General features: G+C 47.1%; 1 protein-coding gene across 1 annotated transcript in view; it reads right to left on the reverse strand.

Moving 5' to 3' along the window:
* pcloa (piccolo presynaptic cytomatrix protein a) overlaps window positions 1–21,099 on the reverse strand; it is a 677,428-nt gene that overhangs the window by 175,746 nt on the left and 480,583 nt on the right. Inside the window, exons 12-14 of the mRNA XM_070898375.1 lie at window positions 8,732–8,840; window positions 6,581–6,648; window positions 2,172–2,380 (exon numbers count right to left, since the gene is read on the reverse strand). Of these exons, the coding sequence (XP_070754476.1) occupies window positions 2,172–2,380; window positions 6,581–6,648; window positions 8,732–8,840 (386 nt within the window). The remainder of the gene's footprint in view (window positions 1–2,171; window positions 2,381–6,580; window positions 6,649–8,731; window positions 8,841–21,099) is intronic.

Genomic DNA, 21,099 nt, shown 5'->3' on the forward strand with positions numbered 1-21,099 from the left:
GCTGTGGAGGTTCAGTCACTGAATATATTTAAGACAGAGAGCAATAGGTTTTTAGATTTTCAGGGAATCAAGGGAGATGGGGACAGTGCAGGAAAGTGGAGTTGAGGTCGAAGATCAGCCGTGATCTCATTGAATGGTGGAGCAGGCTCGAGGGGCCGAATGGCCGACTCCTGCTCCTATTTCTTATGTTCTTATGTAATTGGTGCTTGTGGAACTGCACCAAGGCAGGAGAGGAGCAAACTGGTGAGAAACTAAATAACAGAATATTATTTTAGTGACTTTAAACATTGATTATACTGAATGTAGGAAACCTAATTTTATGACTCGAATGGGTTGGAGTATGGTGAGTTCACAGAAAGCAAAATAACTTGGGGGAAAAAAAAATCATACAAACTTGAAGAATGATGGTTGTGGGGAACTGTACCAGTTAGGATTTGCAAGCATTTAATTTTTAGATAACAAAACTATTTCATTGCAGAAATTGCCTACACAGATAAGACAGACAAACAGAATAAGATTTATTACAGATATTCACAAAAATCAGTTTCTTTCATTACCACACTGATTGGTTGTTCTAACCCACAAAACCAATGTGTTTTTTGAGATAAACCAACTGAACATGTTATTTTTCAATCCAGTAATCTCCTGCTTGAAGTTGACTAGCACACAGAATCCCACTAATATTCATCTACAACACCAATGGTACGTTATAGAGTGAGTTAATACTGAGGAGTGAAATCAAGACTTCTCAAGTTTCTAGCCAGGCTCTCAATGCCCTTTCACATCCTCAGGTCATTCTTGGGTTTTTGTAGAGTGTTTGGGTTGTAGATATTGTCTTGGAAAAATAAATAATAATGCCTGACAATGCCAGATCATTTCATTTTGAAAAAACAGGCTCTATTGAGGGAGAATAAAAATAATATTTCCAAGAATCCATTAATATTTTATGAATCCTATTAATTTACTACTTATTACCATCTACTATATTGAAATCATTATTGGTTTATGAGGAACATTAAGGCAGCTATGAGGAATGGTTTAAACCAGATAGATCGGAAGGGAGGGTGGGGAGGTAATGGAATCCTGTCCGAGACTGACTGAAGAACAGAAAGTATTCAGCGACAGGGTGTGAAAAATATCTCAGAGAATTACAGAAACCTAACACCAAAACAGACAGGTATCGGGAGCCAAACAAGGAGGCAACTCTTAAAGTGGAGGTCATTGCATTAAAGTGACGAGGATGTTTGCACAGAAATATGCATTGATTGCCATGCAAAAAATGTGGAGCGTCAGTGCCAAATAATGTAGCAGATTTTAAAAATCTCTGCATCCACTGAGATATTGGAACTGTTGCGTGTATCTGTGTGTTTATACGAGTGTGTATATATCTCTTCAGCTTTGAAATTATCTTGTTAATATTTATTTACTGGTGAGTGTGCTAATTCCATTCCTATTTTTCTAACCTTTTCTGCTATTTTCTTTCCCTCTCTCAAGTCTTCCTGAGCAATGGAATCGCTAGTTTTTAGCTGATTTTTAGGCTACATTGCCGAAAAACCAACCACTACGGACTACGGAGAGAAGCTCAGGGCAAACTAAAGCACGACAAGACAGCATGGAGCAAAAGGCAAACGTAGACCGGTGTTACCGAGTACAGTAAAATCAAAGCTCGCTGATTCAGCAGGAATGCCAGGGATGTGCCAAGATGGTCCTGTCAATATAAGAATGTTCATGGCCTGAGGCAGGGAGCTGGGCCGGAGCAGGACCAGTAATGCACTGCAGTGACTGAGTGGGCAGGATAATTAAACGCTCATTTCTTGTCTTAACCGGTTTATGCTATTTGTTTCAATCCATTTGTACCTTCATTCTGGCTGTCTGTTTAAGCTTACCTCTCAATATCAGTCTAGTCTCCATGCTGGATTCATTGTGTTCTTTGATGCCTGATCTCGAAACTAAGCAAGCCCTTTGACTTTTATATTCCTTTAATGAATTACTTGATATTTTTTCATCTCAGTAAACTTTTTTTTTGCAGATGTATAACTTATACACCTAGATTTTACTGAATTCAGTCATTCCAATGGCAGACTCCTATAAAACAGCACCAATGTTTCAGTGGGAAATTGCTTTTGCTCTGTGTCAGCAAGCAAGCTTGTGGTTGGAGGGTTCCTGCTCACCTTGCTGCTGTGTCGCTTTTTGCTAACTGAAGGTGAAGCAGGTTGGGCAGGACTGGGGACAGCACTAGAGGCAGTCGATGTGGCTCCTGAATGGCTGTGGGTTCCTTTCTCTATGGCTGACGTAACCACGGGAGGTGCCTGCTGAGACACCTTCTGTAGTTCTGCAGCCAGCTGTTTGGGGTCAACTCCTGGCGACCTTTGCTTTTCTCCTGAAAAATAAATTCAACATTGCTTAAGAAAGGAAAAGAACATCGATATAATCACATACAAAATGGCACTGATGTTTCTGAAACTTATATTCATGCACCTTCAGCGAGTGACAGAAGACAAATGTGTCATGATTCCTGATATTTCGTTAGCACCAATACTCTCAACTGTTAATAGGCAACTACTTATTCAAGTGAATGTCAGCGTCAGGGACGGGGAGGGAGAGGCAGATTGCGACAGGTCAGGGGGCCGGGGGTTTGGAGATCGCAGGGGGGAGGGGGGGGGGGAGGAGCCAGGGGGGGGTTGGAGAGGGGGCGGGGAAATGGAGCGGGGGGCGGGGCGTGGGGGAGCCGGGGGGGGAGGGGGCGGACAGTGGGGTGGGGGCCGGTGGGGGGGAATGCAGTCCTGCCCCTCCCAGTCCACAAACAGAGCTGGATCCCGCCCTTCTCGCCTCCCTTCAGCTGCCGGGTTCCCCGAGCCCTGGCAAATCCAGCCCGCAGCGTTAAATCCAAATCGCTGCTAAAATGTGAGGCACATTTCCGCAGTGGTATATTATAATTACTGACCCGCCTCGAGAGCGGGCTGCTCACCTGAACCTCGCCCGCCCTGGGGAAACGTAAGTGGGGCGATTGCGGCCGCTTGGGGCCGGGTTTATGTAATGGAACCCCCACTACCCCCAGTCCAGGGGGGTTAAAACTCTCTCTATGAAGATTTGTGCGGTATGTGAATCTGTGCACGTTGTGGGGCTGTACGCAGTGCAGTGTGAAGAATGGCCTCGATTATCAGTGCCCATTCCAAATGCTGCTGGGGCTCTGGAAGGTGAGGCCCCAGTGCCTGGAGCCGCACTGACTGTCAGCACAGGCTCCATGAGCCGCGGGTGGCGGTAGGCCTCCAGCCTTCACTGGCTCCGCTAGAAGCGCTAACACTGATATCGGCACGATGGGCTGAATGACCTCCATCGGCACCACAATCTCAGTAATTTACCGAATTCAGTTGTAAATATCACAGATACTGGGTCTTCATGTCCAACATGTTCCAGTGGGCAACCCACCGGAGATTGCAGGCCTTGAGCTCGGTGTCAAATTATAACATGCCTGTGAAGCGCTTTGGGACATTTCACTACGTTAAAGGTGCTATATAAATACAGGTTGTTGTTGTTGCCACTTCCTTTGGTCTCCCCTGTGGGAAAGCTCTGCACCTGTCTGGAATGGCGGGGCGGGGGGAGGTAGAGGAGTTTGGTTGCCCAAACCTCACCCGCCCCCCGCCCTACTCTGGCCATTATGCTGAGCGAGGGGCCGATGTGTGGAATTTTCTAACCCCCAGAAAGTTGCCCTTTTTAGGGAATTCAGGTCCTTGCCTGACCAATGCTGTCTAAAAATGTGCTTGTGGAGGCTGGCAACGTCACACACCTGGGTCCTGACTGACACGCAGGGTAGGAATCCCAGCTCAGGGTGCCCCAGCCTCCGGAGCAGACAAAGGCTCTGCTTCTGACAAGGCAGCCAGTCTGCTAACAGCAAATGCAGAAATTCAGGGCCATTGCAACATCTTTTATTTTGAACCAAAGTGCAGTCACAGAATGATCACATTAGCAGGAGCAGCCTGGATGAAAGCAGTGCTCCCTAAGGCAACACTTATGTTGTGCCTATCTGATTGCATTCATTTATAATGAGCATGGAAACAGTATAGTTCCACTCTGTCGCAAGGAATATCAGGACCAGTCATTTCAGGGATGATTTCTTTCAACTTGATTTTGTGCAGAAATGCAAATTATTTCTTACAAAGTCTATTTTCTTCCAAAGTTGATCGTCCTTAATCATTTTACAGAATGGGATTGAAGGAAATCAGGTGCTATGTTCTTTTTAAAAATAATTTCTGCAGATTCGATGGGCCGAATGGCCTCCTTCAGTTGTGTCTATTCTGTGATTCTTGACTCAAGGTACAGCTCACACTTGCTCAAAAAGTCACTACATCTGCACTGGTTTGGAAATATCTTAATGTTTGTACGGTATTTTTAACCTAATTACACCTGCCATTTTGGTTTCTATTCCCTTATTATTCACTCTGTTGACATTCTCTGTTGCCATCATCATCAGAAAGCAAGGAATGTCTTGTACCCTCTCAGTCATCCTTAGATCAGGTCTGTGAACACAGTGACTTAACGCACAAGCTGGGCTCAGTGAATCTTTATGCTTCCTGCATTCTAAAATTTATCATCACCTCCATTACATCACAAAGTCTCCTCCTTTTCATAATGTAACACTTCTCTCCTTTAGGACCATGCAGTGTTCTTGGGATGGGCTGACAAACGGTCACTGATCTGCCAACACTCAACAGTACAGCTTAGTTTCTGATCTTGCCATGTGGGAAGTGATAGCAGCACACTTGCAGCCTTGCAGGCTTGCTGCACCGTGAGCTGGCTACCCGCCCGGCCACATCATCAAACCAGCTCAATCTGTCCACTGCTTATTGTTCCTCATCATTTCACACATTATGGCCCCGATGATGGGGGGGGTCGATGGTGGGGGGGGGGGTGTCGATGATGAGGGGGGGGTCGATGGTGGGGGAGGGGTGTTCGAAGGTGGGGGGGTCGATGATGGGGGGGGGTCGATGATGGGGGGGGTCGATGATGGGGGGGTTTGATGGTGGGGGGGGGCCGATGGTGGGGGGTCGATGATGGTGGGGGGGGTCGATGATGAGGGTGGGGGGGTCGATGGTGGGGGGTCAATATGGGGGGGGTCGATTATGGGGAGGTGGATGATGGGGGTGTTCAATGGTGGGGGGGGTCGATGGTGGGGGGGGGGTCGATGGTGTGGGGGGGGGTCGATGGTGTGGGGGGGGGTCGATGATGGGGGGGTTCGATGGTGGGGGGCTCGATGGTGGGGGGGGGTCAAAGATGAGGGTGGGGGTTCGATGATGGTGGGGGGGTCGATGGCTGGGGGGGGTCAATGGTGGGGGGGATCGATGATGAGGGTGGGGGGGTCGATGGTGGGGGGTCGATGATGGGGGGGTTCAATGGTGGGGGGGGGTCGATGATGTGGGGGGGGATCGATGATGTGGGGGATCGATGATGAGGGTGGGGGGGTCGATGGTGGGGGGGTTCGATGGTGGGGGGGGTTCGATGATGTGGGGGGGGATCGATGATGTGGGGGGGTCGATGATGTGGGGGGGTCGATGATGTGGGGGGTCGATGATGTGGGGGGTCGATGATGTGGGGGGTCGATGATGGGGGGGTCGATGATGGGGGGGTCGATGATGGGGGGGTCAATGGTGGGGGGGGTCAATGGTGGGGGGGGTCAATGGTGGGGGGGGTCAATGGTGGGGGGGGGTCGATGGTGGGGGGGTCGATGGTTGGGGGGGTCGATGGTTGGGGGGGTCGATGATGGGGGGGTCGATGATGGTGGGGGGCCAAAGATGAGGGTGGGGGTTCGATGATGGTGGGGGGTCGATGGTTGGGGGGATCGATGGTGGGGGGGGATCGATGATGAGGGTGGGGGGGTCGATGGTGGGGGGTCGATATGGGGGGGGTCGATGGTTGGGGGGGTCGATGATGGGGGGGGTCGATGATGGGGGGGTCGATGATGGGGGGGTCGATGATGGGGGGGGTCGAAGATGGGGGGGGTCGAAGATGGGGGGGGTCGAAGATGGGGGGGTCGATGATGGGGGGGGTCGATGATGGGGGGGTCGATGATGGGGGGGTCGATGATGGGGGGGTCGATGATGGGGGGGGTCGATGATGGGGGGGTCGATGATGGGGGGGGTCGATGATGGGGGGGGTCGATGATGAGGGTGGGGGGGTCCGATGATGGGGGTGAGGGTTCGACGGTGAGGGTGGGGGGTCTGGTGGTGGGGTGTGGAGGTGCAGACAGATGGGGTGGGGTTCTAGGGTAGGGTTTGAGGAGTTACTGGTATCTTGTTGGGCTTGGGGAAAACCCCCTGCTGCTCCTGACCCACGAGCAGTACTGACAATTGCTCGTCTGCCCCTCAGCCCGCCTCCAGTAACACTGGAAATAGCCGGTTTCGAGGCTGGTTGGATTCCTGTTTCAGATTTTTAGATTTTTACCTCCCACATGAAATAAATTCACTCATATTTGGGGATTAAAATGAGCCCCTTTATTTCAGTTGATGTTCAAAGTAATGATGATGGTTTGTCTTTACAGTTTAATCGCTATTTCACTCAGCATAAACACTTGTCAGTTGCCTACCAGCCTTTGCTTGGTCTTGTAACTCCAAATACTGTAGGGTCTCCGAATCGGATAGCATGTTGAGGTCCCTAAAGGAAAATATTAATAACATTTTCAGATCACTTTAACAGCCCCATTAGCATTTTACTGTTTAATTGTGAAGACAATGTGAGCTGTGGTTATGGTACGAGAGTTTCCAGGCAGCCCCCATTACCGATGCACCAATGAACTGACTGTAGTGTCAAACGGCTAATGGATGGGTTTGGTTAAAGTGAAATCTTTATTATCTGAATATGTTTGAACCATTATTATAATGTATTCGATTTTATATTTGTCAATTAAAAAAATTTGCCATGTATCAATGAAAGTGATTGCATTTCGCAGTAGGGAAAACAATGTGACGTCCTTTAGTTATAACCATGAATGAGCTGAAAGGCCATTAGTATTTTGTCCATTAATAAGAACATAAGAACATAAGAAATAGGAGCAAGAGTAGGCCTTATGGCCCCTCGAACCTGCTCCGCCATTCAATAAGATCTTGGCCGATCTGATCATGGACTCAGTTCCACTTCCCCGCCCGCTCCCCATAACCCCTTATTCCCTTATCGTTTAAGAAACTGTCTCTTTCTGTCTTAAATGTATTCAATGCCCCAGCTTCCACAGCTCTTTGAGGCAGCGAATTCCATAGATTTACAATCCTCAGAGAAGAAATGTCTCCTCATTTCGGTTTTAAATGGGCGGCCCTTTATTCTAAGATTGTGCCCTCTAGTTCTAATCTCCCCCATCAATGGAAACATCCTCTCTGCATCCACCTTGTCAAGCCCCCTCATAATTTTATACATTTTGATAAGATCACCTCTCATTCTTCTGAATTCCAATGAGTAGAGGCCCAACCTACTCAACCTTCCCTCATAAGTCAAGCCCCTCATCCCTGGAGTCAACCTAGTGATCCTTCTCTGACCTGCCTCCAAAGCAAGTATATCCTTTCGTAAATATGGAAACTGCGCGCAGTATTCCGGGTGTGGCCTCACCAATATCCTGTATAACTGTAGCAAGACTTCCCTGCTTTTATACTCCACCTCCTTTGCAATAAAGGCCAAGATACCATTGGCCTTCCTGATCACTTGCTGTACCTGCATACTATCCTTTTGTGTTTCATGCACAAGTAAATCCAGATCCCGCTGTACTGCAGCACTTTGCAATCTTTCTCCATTTAAATAATAACTTGCTCTTTGATTTTTTTTCTACCAAAGTGCATAACCTCACACTTTCCAACATTATACTCCATCTGCCCAATTTTTGCCCACTCACTTGGCTAGCTGTAAAGTGCTTCCTGCTACAAGTTACCGCTTTAATTCATACATTGTGGAGAACTGAGATGCTGAAATGATGGCTACTTCTCGAGACTGCGAAACAGCCTGCTCTCTCTCGATGCTGAGCTTGTCCGGAGCAATACAGAAGGTTTCCAGATTCATATTTGGACTTTTCTGATTTAACCAGTCATAGCTGGGAATTGCATGTTACGGTAGGGGGAGAGGCAAAGAGAAGGGAAGGGGAAGGGGATGAATTGTCTAACACTGACTGCAATCTCACACAATGACCATTTGAGGCACGGTCACTGGTGTGTATGGAATCAAACTCCAGTATAGGAGACAAAGGAAAACAGTTATGGGAGCAGAGATACTTAAATCCGGGGTGACAGATCCATCTAAAAATCCTTTCTGTGATTCATCTTTCTTTCAGTTTCTCCTTTATTGTGTATTCTCCTTTATTGTGTATTCCCTGTATTGTATATTCCCCTGTATTGTGTATTCCCTGCATTGTTTATTCCCCTGTATTGTGTATCTCCTGTATTGTGTATTCCCCTGCATTGTGTATGCCCCTGCATTGTGTATTCCCCTGTATTGTGTATTCCCCTGTATTGTGTATTCCCCTGTATTGTGTATTCCCCTGTATTGTGTATTCCCTGTATTGTGGTATTCCCTGTATTGTGGTATTCCCTGTATTGTGGTATTCCCTGTATTGTGGTATTCCCTGTATTTTAGTGCACATCGATTATGGGAAATGATGGTCTGATGGAACAAGGAGTTTTATAAAGGTTTCACCTTAACATGATGCAAAATAAAAGTCATGAAGTTTGAATGGTAAACAGAAAGGTGGGGAAAAACTCACAGTCTTACACATATTTCAGCTTCCCCAATTGGTACACCAATGATGCATTGCACTTCCTCATAGGTTTTATCGGTCAAAGGAACTCCATTCCATTCAAGAACTTGCATTCCTGCCAAACAAAGCACACAGAATGAGACTGTCAAAAAGTCCATTAGCATAGTATTGGCTAGATATATCAGCCAATGTTTTTAATCCTAAAGTAATCTTCAATTACCTCTCTGACCCATAAAAGCCTGTCATAATCTATAATGATAAAGATTGTGGTGCACTGCCCAGATCACATGGGTTACGATTTCAGTTAGTTGCCACGAATATATTTAGCTAATATGGAAATGATTGCTACTGAAAACCTCCTTTTTAGAAATATCACAATAATTTGGAGTATCTCAAAAAAGTTGGAACATCCAAATGTCTAACTGAATTTGGAAGTTATTAATATCTAAAACACTGGGTTAAAGAGTTCTTTCACGGCAAACCTCGGGAGCACACACCAGACATGCATTTTTAGAGTGTTCTTACATCAAATCAAAACTCATTTCACATTTTTCAGAGAATGTCAGATACACAAAGAAACAGTAAAGGTTGAGCAGAACGATTGATATCCGACTTACACTCAGTAACGTTAGCGAGTCAAGAGAAAGGGTCGGTAAATATGGCCAAAAACATTGAGTGCTGCACAAAATAAATGGCAAAATACAAATTATAATAAATATGCATTTACAAAGAAGACTATCTTTTCTCTAATGGCATCGTCCCAAATACAGGATTATATACGAGATTGCTTATAAAACACGCTTTATAACACACACCTTTAATAGCAAACGCCTTCTTGAATAACCAACAAACAAAGGACCACAAAGAAGGTTTAGTGCAAGTTTTTCATCATCAATTGCAAACAGCATTCCATATTTATTTTGCATTAGCTATATCCACAAAATCTTTATAGCTGGTTTCAAACCACTAATATTTCAGTCCGTGCTCAGTTCACATCAGGTATATTTAGAAGAAGTCAAACAAGGCAAAGTTATTTTGCGACCTTGATCTGCCGAGTGGTCTTGGCTGAAAATTGACATAACTCGTCACAAATAAACATGGGGGAAATTCAAGTACTGTGTGCTAACTGCCAGGCTCAATCTATGCACGAAGCTTAAACATTCTGTTCCTTGGATGTGCAAGTTCAAATGCAGTTATCATTATCTTCTGAATCCAAAGGGCTGAGGCATCACAGTCGGCCCATGAGAAATTTAGGACTTACACATCAGTACCTTTCACTGGTCAGAGAGAGACATCACATTTGTCTCACTGTTACACCCTGTTGTATATAAAAAGGGATCCTACAGTATAGATTTTAAAACTGCAGGATTCTGAGACTAAAGAACAAAACACCGAAGACCTACTTTCATGTTTGAAGCACAAATCAATATTTCAACTCAGCTGTGTTTAGGCTCCTGTGTATTCAAACACATAATTCACAAACAATGGTTACATCTTTATTCACAATCATAATCTGGAACTTCAGTATCAGAATCTAAATTGGGATATGATTTTAATTGTTAAGTCTGTTTTACCAATAGAATTCTAACCGTTCATCAACTGCACCTGAATAGCTATTGGTTTTGAGATATATTACATGTAGTTGGCAGTTTGCAGAGAAAGCTGGGATTTTTTTAATTTAATTTCGCCATTTTAAAAGACTCCTGTATAAAGGGTTCAGCAATTAATTTCTATATCCATGGGCGAGACAAATGTGTGTGTGGTGGGTTTTACATTTCCAATAAATTGTGTAGGGAAACATAGAAACATAGAAAATAGGTGCAGGAGTAGGCAATTCGGCCCTTCGAGCCTGCACCACCATTCAATAAGATCATGGCTGATCATTCCCTCAGTACCCCTTTCCTGCTTTCTCGCCATATCCCTTGATCCCTTTAGCCGCAAGGGCCATATCTAACTCCCTCTTGAATATAGCCAATGAACTGACATCAACAACTCTCTGCTGTAGAGAATTCCACAGGTTAACAACTCTCTGAGTGAAGAAGTTTCTCCTCATCTCAGTCTTAAATGGCCTACCCCTTATCCTTAGACTATGTCCCCTGGTCCTGGACTTCGCCAACATCAGGAACATTCTTCCTGCATCTAACCTGTCCAGTTCTGTCAGCATTTTATATGTTTCTATGAGATCCCCTCTCATCCTTCTAAACTCCAGTGAATACAGGCCCAGTCGATCCAGTCTCTCCTCATATGTCAGTCCTGCCATCCCAGGAATCAGTCTGGTGAACCTTCGCTACACTCCCTCAATTGCAAGAACGTCCTTCCTCAGATTAGGAGACCAAAACTGAACACAATATTCCAGGTGAGGCCTCACTAAGGCCTTGTAGAGCTGCAGTAAGACCTCCCTGCTTCTTTACTCAAATCCTCTCGCTATGAAGGCCAACAAACCATTTGCCTTCTTCCCCGCCTGCTGTACCTGCATGCCAACTTTCAATGACTGTTGTATCATGACACCCAGGTCTCGTTGCACCTCCCCTTTTCCTAATCTGCCGCCATTCAGATAATATTCTGCCTTCGTGTTTTTGCCACCAAAGTGGATAACCTCACATTTATCCACATTATACTGCATCTGCCATGCGTTTACCCACTCACCTATCTTGTTCAAGTCACCCTGCAGCCTTTTAGCATCCTCCTCACAGCTCACACCGCCACCCAGCTTAGTGTCATCTGCAAACTTGGAGATATTACATTCAATTCCCTCATCCAAATCATTAATGTATATTGTAAATAGCTGGGGTCCCAGCACTGAGCCCTGCGGCACTCCACTAGTCACTGCCTGCCTTTCTGAAAAGGACCCGGTTATCTCGACTCTCTGCTTCCTGTCTGCCAACCAGTTCTCTATCCACGTCAGTACATTACCCCCAATACCATGTGCTTTAATTTTGCGCACTAATCTCTCGTGTAGGAGCTTGTCAAAAGCCTTTTGAAAGTCCAAATACACCACATCCACTGGTTCTCCCATGTCCAATCTACCAGTTGCATCCTCAAAAAATTCTAGAAGATTTGTCAAGCAGGATTTCCCTTTCATAAACCCATGCTGACTTGGACTGATCCCATCACTGCTTTCCAAATGTGCTGCAATTTTATCTTCAATAATTGATTCCAACATTTTCCCCACTACTGATGTCAGGCTAACCGGTTTATAATTACCCATTTTCTCTCTCCCTCCTTTCTTAAAAAGTGGTGTTACATTAGCTACCCTCTAGTCCATAGGAACCGATCCAGAATAGATAGACTGTTGGAAAATGATCACCAATGCATCCACTATTTCTAGGGCTACTTCCTTAATTACTCTGGGATGCAGACTATCAGGCCCCGGGGATTTATCGGCCTTCAATCCCATCAATTTCCCTAACACAATTTCCCGCCTAATAAGGATTTCCTTCAGGTCCTCCTTCCCATTAGACCCTCGGTCCCCTAGTATTTCAGGAAGGTTATTTGTGTCTTCGTTCGTGAAGACAGAACCAAAGTATTTGTTTAACTGGTCTGCCATTTCTTTGTTCCCCATTATAAATTCACCTGAATCTGACTGCAAGGGACCTACTAGGGAGGTGCTGGTCTCGACATAGTAAGAGTTTTGAAGGCATCTCCGTCTTTAGTGTACTTTGGGTGATGGGAAGCTGGCAAAATACACAGTCACCAAATGATCAAAGCCCATGGAGTCAGCAAGGAACCTCGGAATCGCTAGATGGAAAAAGAGTAAGGTCCATCTAGCTCACATGACACATAATGGCGATGTTGACCAATCACAGCAATCGATCTGTATTAATGAGTCTACAACAGGCCCAGGCATGTCACGAGAAAAACCCAGTGGTGGAAAGCTTTGGGATCCAGGTCCTAAGTCACCTTCTTCCTCTGAAGCACGTTTCGTGTCACATCTCAAATTATCCCAAAATGTTATTTTCTGAAATAAATCTCTCTAATTTCCATCGGAATGACTCAATACGTTATGAATAAGTCACGGTTTTACATTCCATCAAATGCTCAGCTCTACATCAGTTTAGAAAATATATCGCCGCAAATTCATACAAAACCATTTTGCTAACCTGAGGTGCGTTATAGCAGATTGACACTGCAAAAATAACACATCTGTATTCTGACAGTTCTTCACCGTATAATTTGAAAGCAATGCATGTTCTTATGTAATAATATACCCAAATCTTACACTTGTATCTTTTTTATCTTACAATACTCCTGTGAAGCACCTTGGGACATTTTACTGCATTAAAGGCACTATATAAATATAAATTGTTGTTGCTATATAGTGCTTTCAACATAGTGAATAGGCCAAAGTGTTTCACAGACAGAGCAAGCAGAGAGGGTTTAGGGCAAGGGCTGAAAATTAAGGATGGAGGTTTTGAGTTTAGAATTTTGCTTTTGCACTTTGGAAAACAAAAATGATGGAAAAGGTTTATCCTTTGTGAAATAAAAATGGTCTTTAAAGAAAACAGCACAATATTTAAACATGTATAGTTAATGAAGGCTTTCTCTTTTTTTATTTTCGTTTTGCTCACGTACTGATTTCCAATCACTAAAGGTCATTCTTGATTCTGTTTCTCACTCTCTGCAATCCTATTATTTTAGATGTTACCTGAAATATAAAAATCATTGCCACTCCCAGTGTGCCGTCTAAACCATTTATTCCAACTGATGAGAAATATCGAGCTTGTAAACTGCTCACCAGCTCACGGTGCAGGGCTCAGAGCCTTTTCTGGGAGGACCTGTCATCTCTTTTTGGGGAAAATTAAATAACTAATCACTTTTAAATGAGATTCCCATGTTTCAAGCATTTCAAAAATAATGTGGTTTGAATAACAGCCATTTCATACTGATATGTAAACAATATAATCTTTGAGCAGAATCACACTGAGCATAAATATATACAGGTATTTGTTACTCTGTGAATTAAAATGTTTTCAGTGGTTTAACTTGACTTAATCTTAAATCTGTATATTTGTTATTGAGCCCCATTGTGCTTTAAACCATTTCAACTGACACACTGCCATTATCGAAACCTTTTTCTGATACAAGTGAGTTCTATCTGAAATCCTCTCTCTGCTACTAATGCCTCCATTAAAGGACTGAGGATTTTCAGATGCACTTGTCACGTGCTCAGCCACTAATATTGCCAAAACTAATTACAAGGATATCGAGTAGTCAGGAGCATTAGAAACAATAAAATAATTTAAATTTATGGAGGTGCAGGCTGAATTTTGAAATTGGGTGGTATAGTGGTGGACAATTGAGCAAAGATAGATGGTGTGGTGTATGTAGCACACAAATCACTGATTCCACGCGGTCTGATGTAAATCTAACTGCTGTGACCTTCGTCCTTTATTGTTCAGCTCCACGAATGAGTTCAGTCAGCTCCTCGTATGACTTGTCCCTGGCGCTCCTGGGTGCCAGCAAATCCCTGACGAGAGAGTAATCCTCATCTCCACAACTGGAGAGCAATATCGCCTTACGCTTATCTCTCATTGCGTCCATGTTCTCCGTCAGGTCGTTTGCTGTGAAGTAGTACTCGAGCCTTTCCGTAAAGGCCTCCCAATCATTGACCATGGTAAAATCCTTTAGTGAGCCCAGAGTAGCTATGGTTGCGTGGAGTTCGTCCGCTTCCTCGTCGCCAATGTGGTGTATGTAGCACACAAATCACTGACTCCACACGGTCTGGTGTTGATCTAACTGCTGTGACCTTCGTCCTTTATTGTTCAGCTCCAGAGTGTCTCTCAGGTGTGGTGGTCAGCCTTATATAGTGCCTGTTGCAGGTACTTCCAGGTTTCCCACCACAGCGCCCTCTATGGTGTAGCATTGTGCTTACATTACATTTAAGGTACCAGGACGATACACACATCAATACATAACAGGTGGGAAGGCCCATCACGGGCTTCCTGCCTCTGTAACTATCATTGGAAATGTTCCCCCTGCCTCCACCCCTGTCCCACCCCCAGCAGAGAACTTGGCCCCATGACCTTCAACTTCCTGATCACATTTAAATGACAGCAGAAGTGTGGAGGGGTAGTGTGTTGGAAACTGATCCATTTCATGGCCTCCCAGCTGAAGGAGCGTCAATCCCAGTTTCTGGCAGGAGGGGGCAGCAATACATGATAGCTCAACGGCAAGTGTTAGTGGGATTGTTGGAGCGAGAGGCCCCAGCAGTGGCCATCTCTCTTTCTCTCTCTCTCACTCTCATTCCTGGCCCAATACCTCTTTTTGGAGGGCTCATGGCTCTCAAAGAACTTTCCTTAAAAAGATTTGGAAAGATCTTTAATTCACTTCTTTCCATTTAATGCAGCCATCTGCCCTTTCTGGTTCCACTGGGCTTGCAGTTGTAGGCTCCCCCTATGTGGCAGAGATACCCCTGGGAGCCTGTCCTGCACCGAGCCACTATCCAGGAAGGTGGGTGAGCAGCAGGGCGGGACTGGGGTAGTGGCTGGAGGTCCCACCCCATCTATCCTTAAGTGCCCTTGCCTGACAATGGAGCTGGTTCACCACCACTCCTGCTAATGCTCGTGCTCTGGCCATCGCCACTGAGGTCCGAAGGTGGGCAGCCTGAATGGTCACCTTATTCAGGCAGGAGGTCACTTGTAATATGCACATCGGGGTAGGAGGAGCCTGCATGGTGCATTTTCTGTCTGTCTATGCCAACATCGAGGGGGCGAAGCAGAGGTCTCTCTCGGAATGCTTCCCCTGAGCTCAGAACTGTGCCCCCCCCGCACCATTTCGCGAGCCTCCGTAGGCCCATGTGAGGCCCCCACCTCCCAGAATTGTCTCCTCTCCTCCCCAAGCTCCAACTGACGGCTGACTAATGTTCTGCCCTCAACTCAGCGGCTGCATGTAACCGAGGCTTGCACTCTCCACTCGCCCGTTGCGTCAGGTAACAAATAAAAGGTAACACTCGGAGATCCTATCGACAGTAATGGACAGAGCCTCAGTGCAATGTCCTGGGGTAGGACACTAGATCGAGGTTTGTGTCTGTACTCACTGGTCTGCGTAGTCACTGAGTTGGGGAATGGAGGTGACAGGTTGGAGCTGGGGGTAGGCAGGGCTTTGGGCTAGAGTATGGCTGGGCAAGTGCTCCATCCAGCTTGGAATTCAGTGCTTGTGCTCACACGATGACCGCCTGATTACGGCAGTAGGTGTGGCAATGAAAGGAGTTTCAATGCTTTTCTGTATGGCAAGAAAGCCGAGGACATGCCATCTTTGGTACTCTTGTATATCTCCCAGTGGGCAGGTTAGGGGCAGCTTTGGCGCAGTCATGGCTCCACACGCCAGCATTGGCACAGTCATGGCCCCACACGCCCAGCACTGGCGCAGTCATGGCCCCACACGCCCAGCACTGGCGCAGTCATGGCCCCATACGCCCAGCACTGGCGCAGTCATGGCCCCACACGCCCAGCACTGGCGCAGTCATGGCCCCATACGCCCAGCACTGGCGCAGTCATGGCCCCATACGCCCAGCACTGGCGCAGTCATGGCCCCACACGCCCAGCGGGCAGTCATGGCCCCACACGCCCAGCATTGGCACAGTCATGGCCCCACACGCCCAGCACTGGTGCCGTCATGGCCCCACACGCCCAGCGGGCAGTCATGGCCCCACACGCCCAGCGGGCAGTCATGGCCCCACACGCCCAGCGGGCAGTCATGGCCCCACATGCCCAGCACTGGCGCAGTCATGGCCCCACACGCCCAGCATTGGCACAGTCATGGCTCCACACGCCCAGCACTGGTGCAGTCATGGCCCCACACGCCCAGCGGGCAGTCATGGCCCCACACGCCCAGCGGGCAGTCATGGCCCCACACGCCCAGCACTGGTGCAGTCATGGCCCCACACGCCCAGCGGGCAGTCATGGCCCCACACGCCCAGCGGGCAGTCATGGCTCCACACGCCCAGCACTGGTGCAGTCATGGCCCCACACGCCCAGCATTGGCGCAGTCATGGCCCCACACGCCCAGCACTGGTGCAGTCATGGCCCCACACGCCCAGCGGGCAGTCATGGCCCCACACGCCCAGCGGGCAGTCATGGCTCCACACGCCCAGCTTTGGCGCAGTCATGGCTCCACATGCCCAGCATTGGCACAGTCATGGCCCCACACGCCCAGCGGGCAGTCATGGCTCCACACGCCCAGCACTGGCGCAGTCATGGCTCCTCACGCCCAGCATTGGCGCAGTCATGGCCCCACACGCCCAGCGGGCAGTCATGGCCCCACACGCCCAGCGGGCAGTCATGGCTCCACACGCCCAGCACTGGCGCAGTCATGGCCCCACACGCCCAGCACTGGCGCAGTCATGGCCCCACACGCCCAGCGGGCAGTCATGGCCCCACACGCCCAGCACTGGCGCAGTCATGGCCCCACACGCCCAGCGGGCAGTCATGGCCCCACACGCCCAGCATTGGCGCAGTCATGGCTCCACACGCCCAGCGGGCAGTCATGGCCCCACACGCCCAGCATTGGCGCAGTCATGGCTCCACACGCCCAGCGGGCAGTCATGGCCCCACACGCCCAGCATTGGTGCAGTCATGGCCCCACACGCCCAGCATTGGTGCAGTCATGGCTCCACACGCCCAGCAGGCAGTTTAGGAACAGCATTGGCGCGGTCATGACCCCACACACCCAGCGGGCAAGTTTAGTTCGACATCAGTCCATAAAAAAGCAAATCTTCACAATAAACCCTGTTACTGTAGAACTCGATTTGGAATAGCTAAGCACATGGATGGCGATTATCAGATGTGCACAATTGCACAAAAAATAATGAGATTGGTCTGTAATGGACAACGAAGCGTTAATGGGGCCTTTAGATGAAAAATAAGAGGTTTGCATTTTGCAGAAATAGAGAGGGGCCATAATTCTACAAGTGAAATGCCAATCACCGTTATAAGGAACATGTGTCGGTATGAGCGGAGAGAGGAACTGCTTCGCGTGTGTAGACCGACAACTGTACTCTGATTAAAATCAGTCGCATTAGTTGACAATTAGACCTGGTGCGAAACTTTAGAATGGAAATCACTTCATTATTAATCAAAAGAACAAGCTGCCAAGTCTCCTAGTCATTGCTATGTTTTATCCTTTAAAGTTTCAAGCTTCAAACACTCAGAGATGGCGAGGCAGACAGTAACATACTTCGAGAGGACGGAGGCAGGCTGGTGAAATGGCAGACACATGGCGGATGAAACTTAAGATTGAGGAGAGGTAATTAATATAAACAAACAGTTACATTATTAAAGGGGTTGCAGGAACAGGGAGACCTGGGAGTGTGTACACACATTTTGAATGTGGCTGTTAAAAAAGGCATGCAGGATGCTGGGCTTTAGAAATTGAGGCATGTGGGAGTTATACTAAACCTTTATAGTGAGAATTGGATAAATACTTGAAGGAAACATTCACAGGACTGTGGGGAAAGAGCAGGGGGAGTGGGACTGATCTGAGAGGTTGCATGATGAGCCGAATAGCCCCACCCCCCCACCCCAGCTGTGATGCTTCAGTCTATAATTCTATGACTGACCATAACATACTTTTTAATAATGCTTGAAATGAGTTTTGAATTCATAAATAATCAAAAGTACTAGTTTATCTGCACCATGGCTAATGTACAAAAGTAAAGGTTATTAAATCTCTGTTTCTTTCTCTCGGTAACAATGGAAATCAAAATAGGGCGATTTCTACAATGGGCATTTCTAATGTGAATTTTACACCTGCTGGCAGGTTACAAATCCACCCCTTTATCTCTGATTTTCACTCACTAATTCTTCGTTTCCCACTCCATCAATCTGCTTCTACGACCTTTACTGCCTCTCTCTTTCTACATAAAGCCCCTTGAGCCTGCTCCGCCATTCAATAAGATCGTGGCTGATCTTCGACCTCAGCTCCACCTTCCCACACTGTCCCCATAGCCCTTGATTCCCTTAGTTCGCAAAAAATGATCGACCTCTGTCTTGAATATACTCAATGACTGAGCCTCCACAGCCCTCTGGGGCAGAGAATTCCAGAGACTCAGCCCCCTCTGAGTGAAGAAATTTCTCCTCATCTCAGTCCTAAATGGCCGACCCCTTATCCTGAGACTGTGACCCCTGGTTCACCCAGCCTGGGGAAACATTTACTCAGCATTAACCCTGTGAGATCCCTTAAGAATTTTATATGTTTCAATGAGATCACCCCTCATTCTACAAAACGCTCAGGAATATTGGCCTAGTCCGCTCAATCTCTCCTCATAGGACAATCCCCCCTCCCAGGAATCAGTCCGGTGAACCTTTGTTGCATTCCCTCTAAGGCAAGTATATCTTTCCTTGGGTAAGGAGACCAGAACTGTGCAGAGTGCTCCAGGTGTGGCCTCACCAATGCCCCGTATAATTGCAGTAAGACATCTTGGGGCCGAAATTGCCCTGCACCCAGATCAGGGCACACCAACTGTTAAAAGGTGCTCCGCCCACCACAATGCATTGGCGGGCATTCTGGCGATTTTCAGCTCTTTGGCTTATGTTTCTGGTCAGGCGAGGGAGGGGTAGGGGGAAGGGGAGGGGCAGAAGTGCGATCGGATTGGATTAGCTGCCACTGGCGGGGGGGAGTGGGGGGGAACGGGAGGCGGGTCGGAATGGTCGATCCTCCAAGTCACCAGCGCTGTGCTGATGACATCATCACACTGGCGCATCACAACGTCCGTCCCCATCAGTTAAAGGGGAGGGCCGCTGCGATATCTGCAGACACTTTATTGGCAAACACTGAGCCACCAGGGAGGGTTTTGGCCGATCCAGCGGCCCGGCACCCAAGAGGGGGTGCAAGGCAACCTGTTGGTGGCCCGGTCGAACCCGGGGGCATAATTGTCGGCCAGAACTGGCAGTAGTCCGACAATAAAAAATAAACTGGTGTCACCGGCAGCGCCACCTCCCCTTTAAGGGCGGCCGTGATGCCCAGCCACAGAAAAACTGTCAGTAGCACCGACCGGTGGCACCGCTCCCGCGGGGCAATTCCACACGGGGCAATTCCACGCGGGGTCCCAGCACTGAGCCCTGCGGTACCCCACTAGTCACTGCCTGCCATTTTGAAAAGGAACCGTTTGTCCCGACTCTCTGCTTCCTGTCTGCCAACCAGTTCTCTATCCACGTCAGTACATTACCTCCAATACCATGTGCTTTGATTTTGCACACCAATCTCTTGTGCAGGACCTTGTCAAAAGCTTTTTGAAAGTCCAGATACATCACATCCACTGGTTCTCCCTTGTCCACTCTGCTAGGGACATCCTCAAAAAATTCCAGAAGATTCGTCAAGTATGATTTCCCTTTCATAAATCCATGCTGACTTGGTCTGATCCTGTCACTGCTTTCCAAATGCGCTGCTATTTCATCCTTAATGATTCATTCCACCCTTTTCCCCACTATTGATGTCAGGCTAACCGGTCTATAATTACCTGTTTTCTCTCTCCCTCCTTTTTTAAAAAGTGCTGTTACATTAGCTACCCTCCAGTGCATAAGAACTGATCCAGAGTCGATAGACTGTTCGAAAATGATCACCAATGCATCCACTATTTCTAGGGCTACTTCCTTATGTACTCTGGGATGCAGACTATCAGGCCCCAGGGATTTATCGGCCTTCAATCCCATCAATTTCCCTAACACAATTGCCCGCCTAATAAGGATATCCTTCAGTTCCTCCTTCTCACTAGACCCATTGTCCACTCGTACATTCAGAAGGTTATTTGTGTCTTCCTTCATGAAGACAGAACCGAAGTAATGGTTCAATTGTTCTGCCATTTCTTTGTTCCCCATTATAAATTCACCTGAATCCGACTGCAAGGGACCTACGTTCGTCTTCATTAATCTTTTTCTCTTCACATATTTATAGAAGTTTTTGCAGTCAGTTTAATTTTCCCTGCAAGCTTCCTCTCGTACTCTATTTTACCCCTTTTAATTAAACACTTAGTCCTCCTGTGTTGAATTCTAAATTTCTCCCAGTCCTCAGGTTTGTTGCTTTTTCTAGCCAATTTATATGCCTCTTCCTTGGCTTTATCACTATCCTTAATTTCCCTTGTTAGCCATAGTTGAGCCACCTTTTCCGTTTTATTTTTACTCCAGACAGGGATGTACAATTGCTGAAGTTCATCCATGTGATCTTTAAATTTTTGCCATTGCTTATCCACCGTCAACCTTTTGAGTATCCTTTGCCAGTCTATTCTAGCCAATTCACGCCTCATACCGTTGAAGTTACCTTTCCTTAAGTTCAGGACCCTAGTTTCCGAATTAACTGTGTCAGTCTCCATCTTAATAAAGAATTCTACCATATTATGGTCACTCTTCCCCAAGGGGCCTCGCACAACAAGATTGTTAATT

Source organism: Pristiophorus japonicus, chromosome 13 (assembly GCF_044704955.1).
Source record: "Pristiophorus japonicus isolate sPriJap1 chromosome 13, sPriJap1.hap1, whole genome shotgun sequence".
NCBI classification, from domain to species: Eukaryota; Metazoa; Chordata; class Chondrichthyes; family Pristiophoridae; genus Pristiophorus; species Pristiophorus japonicus.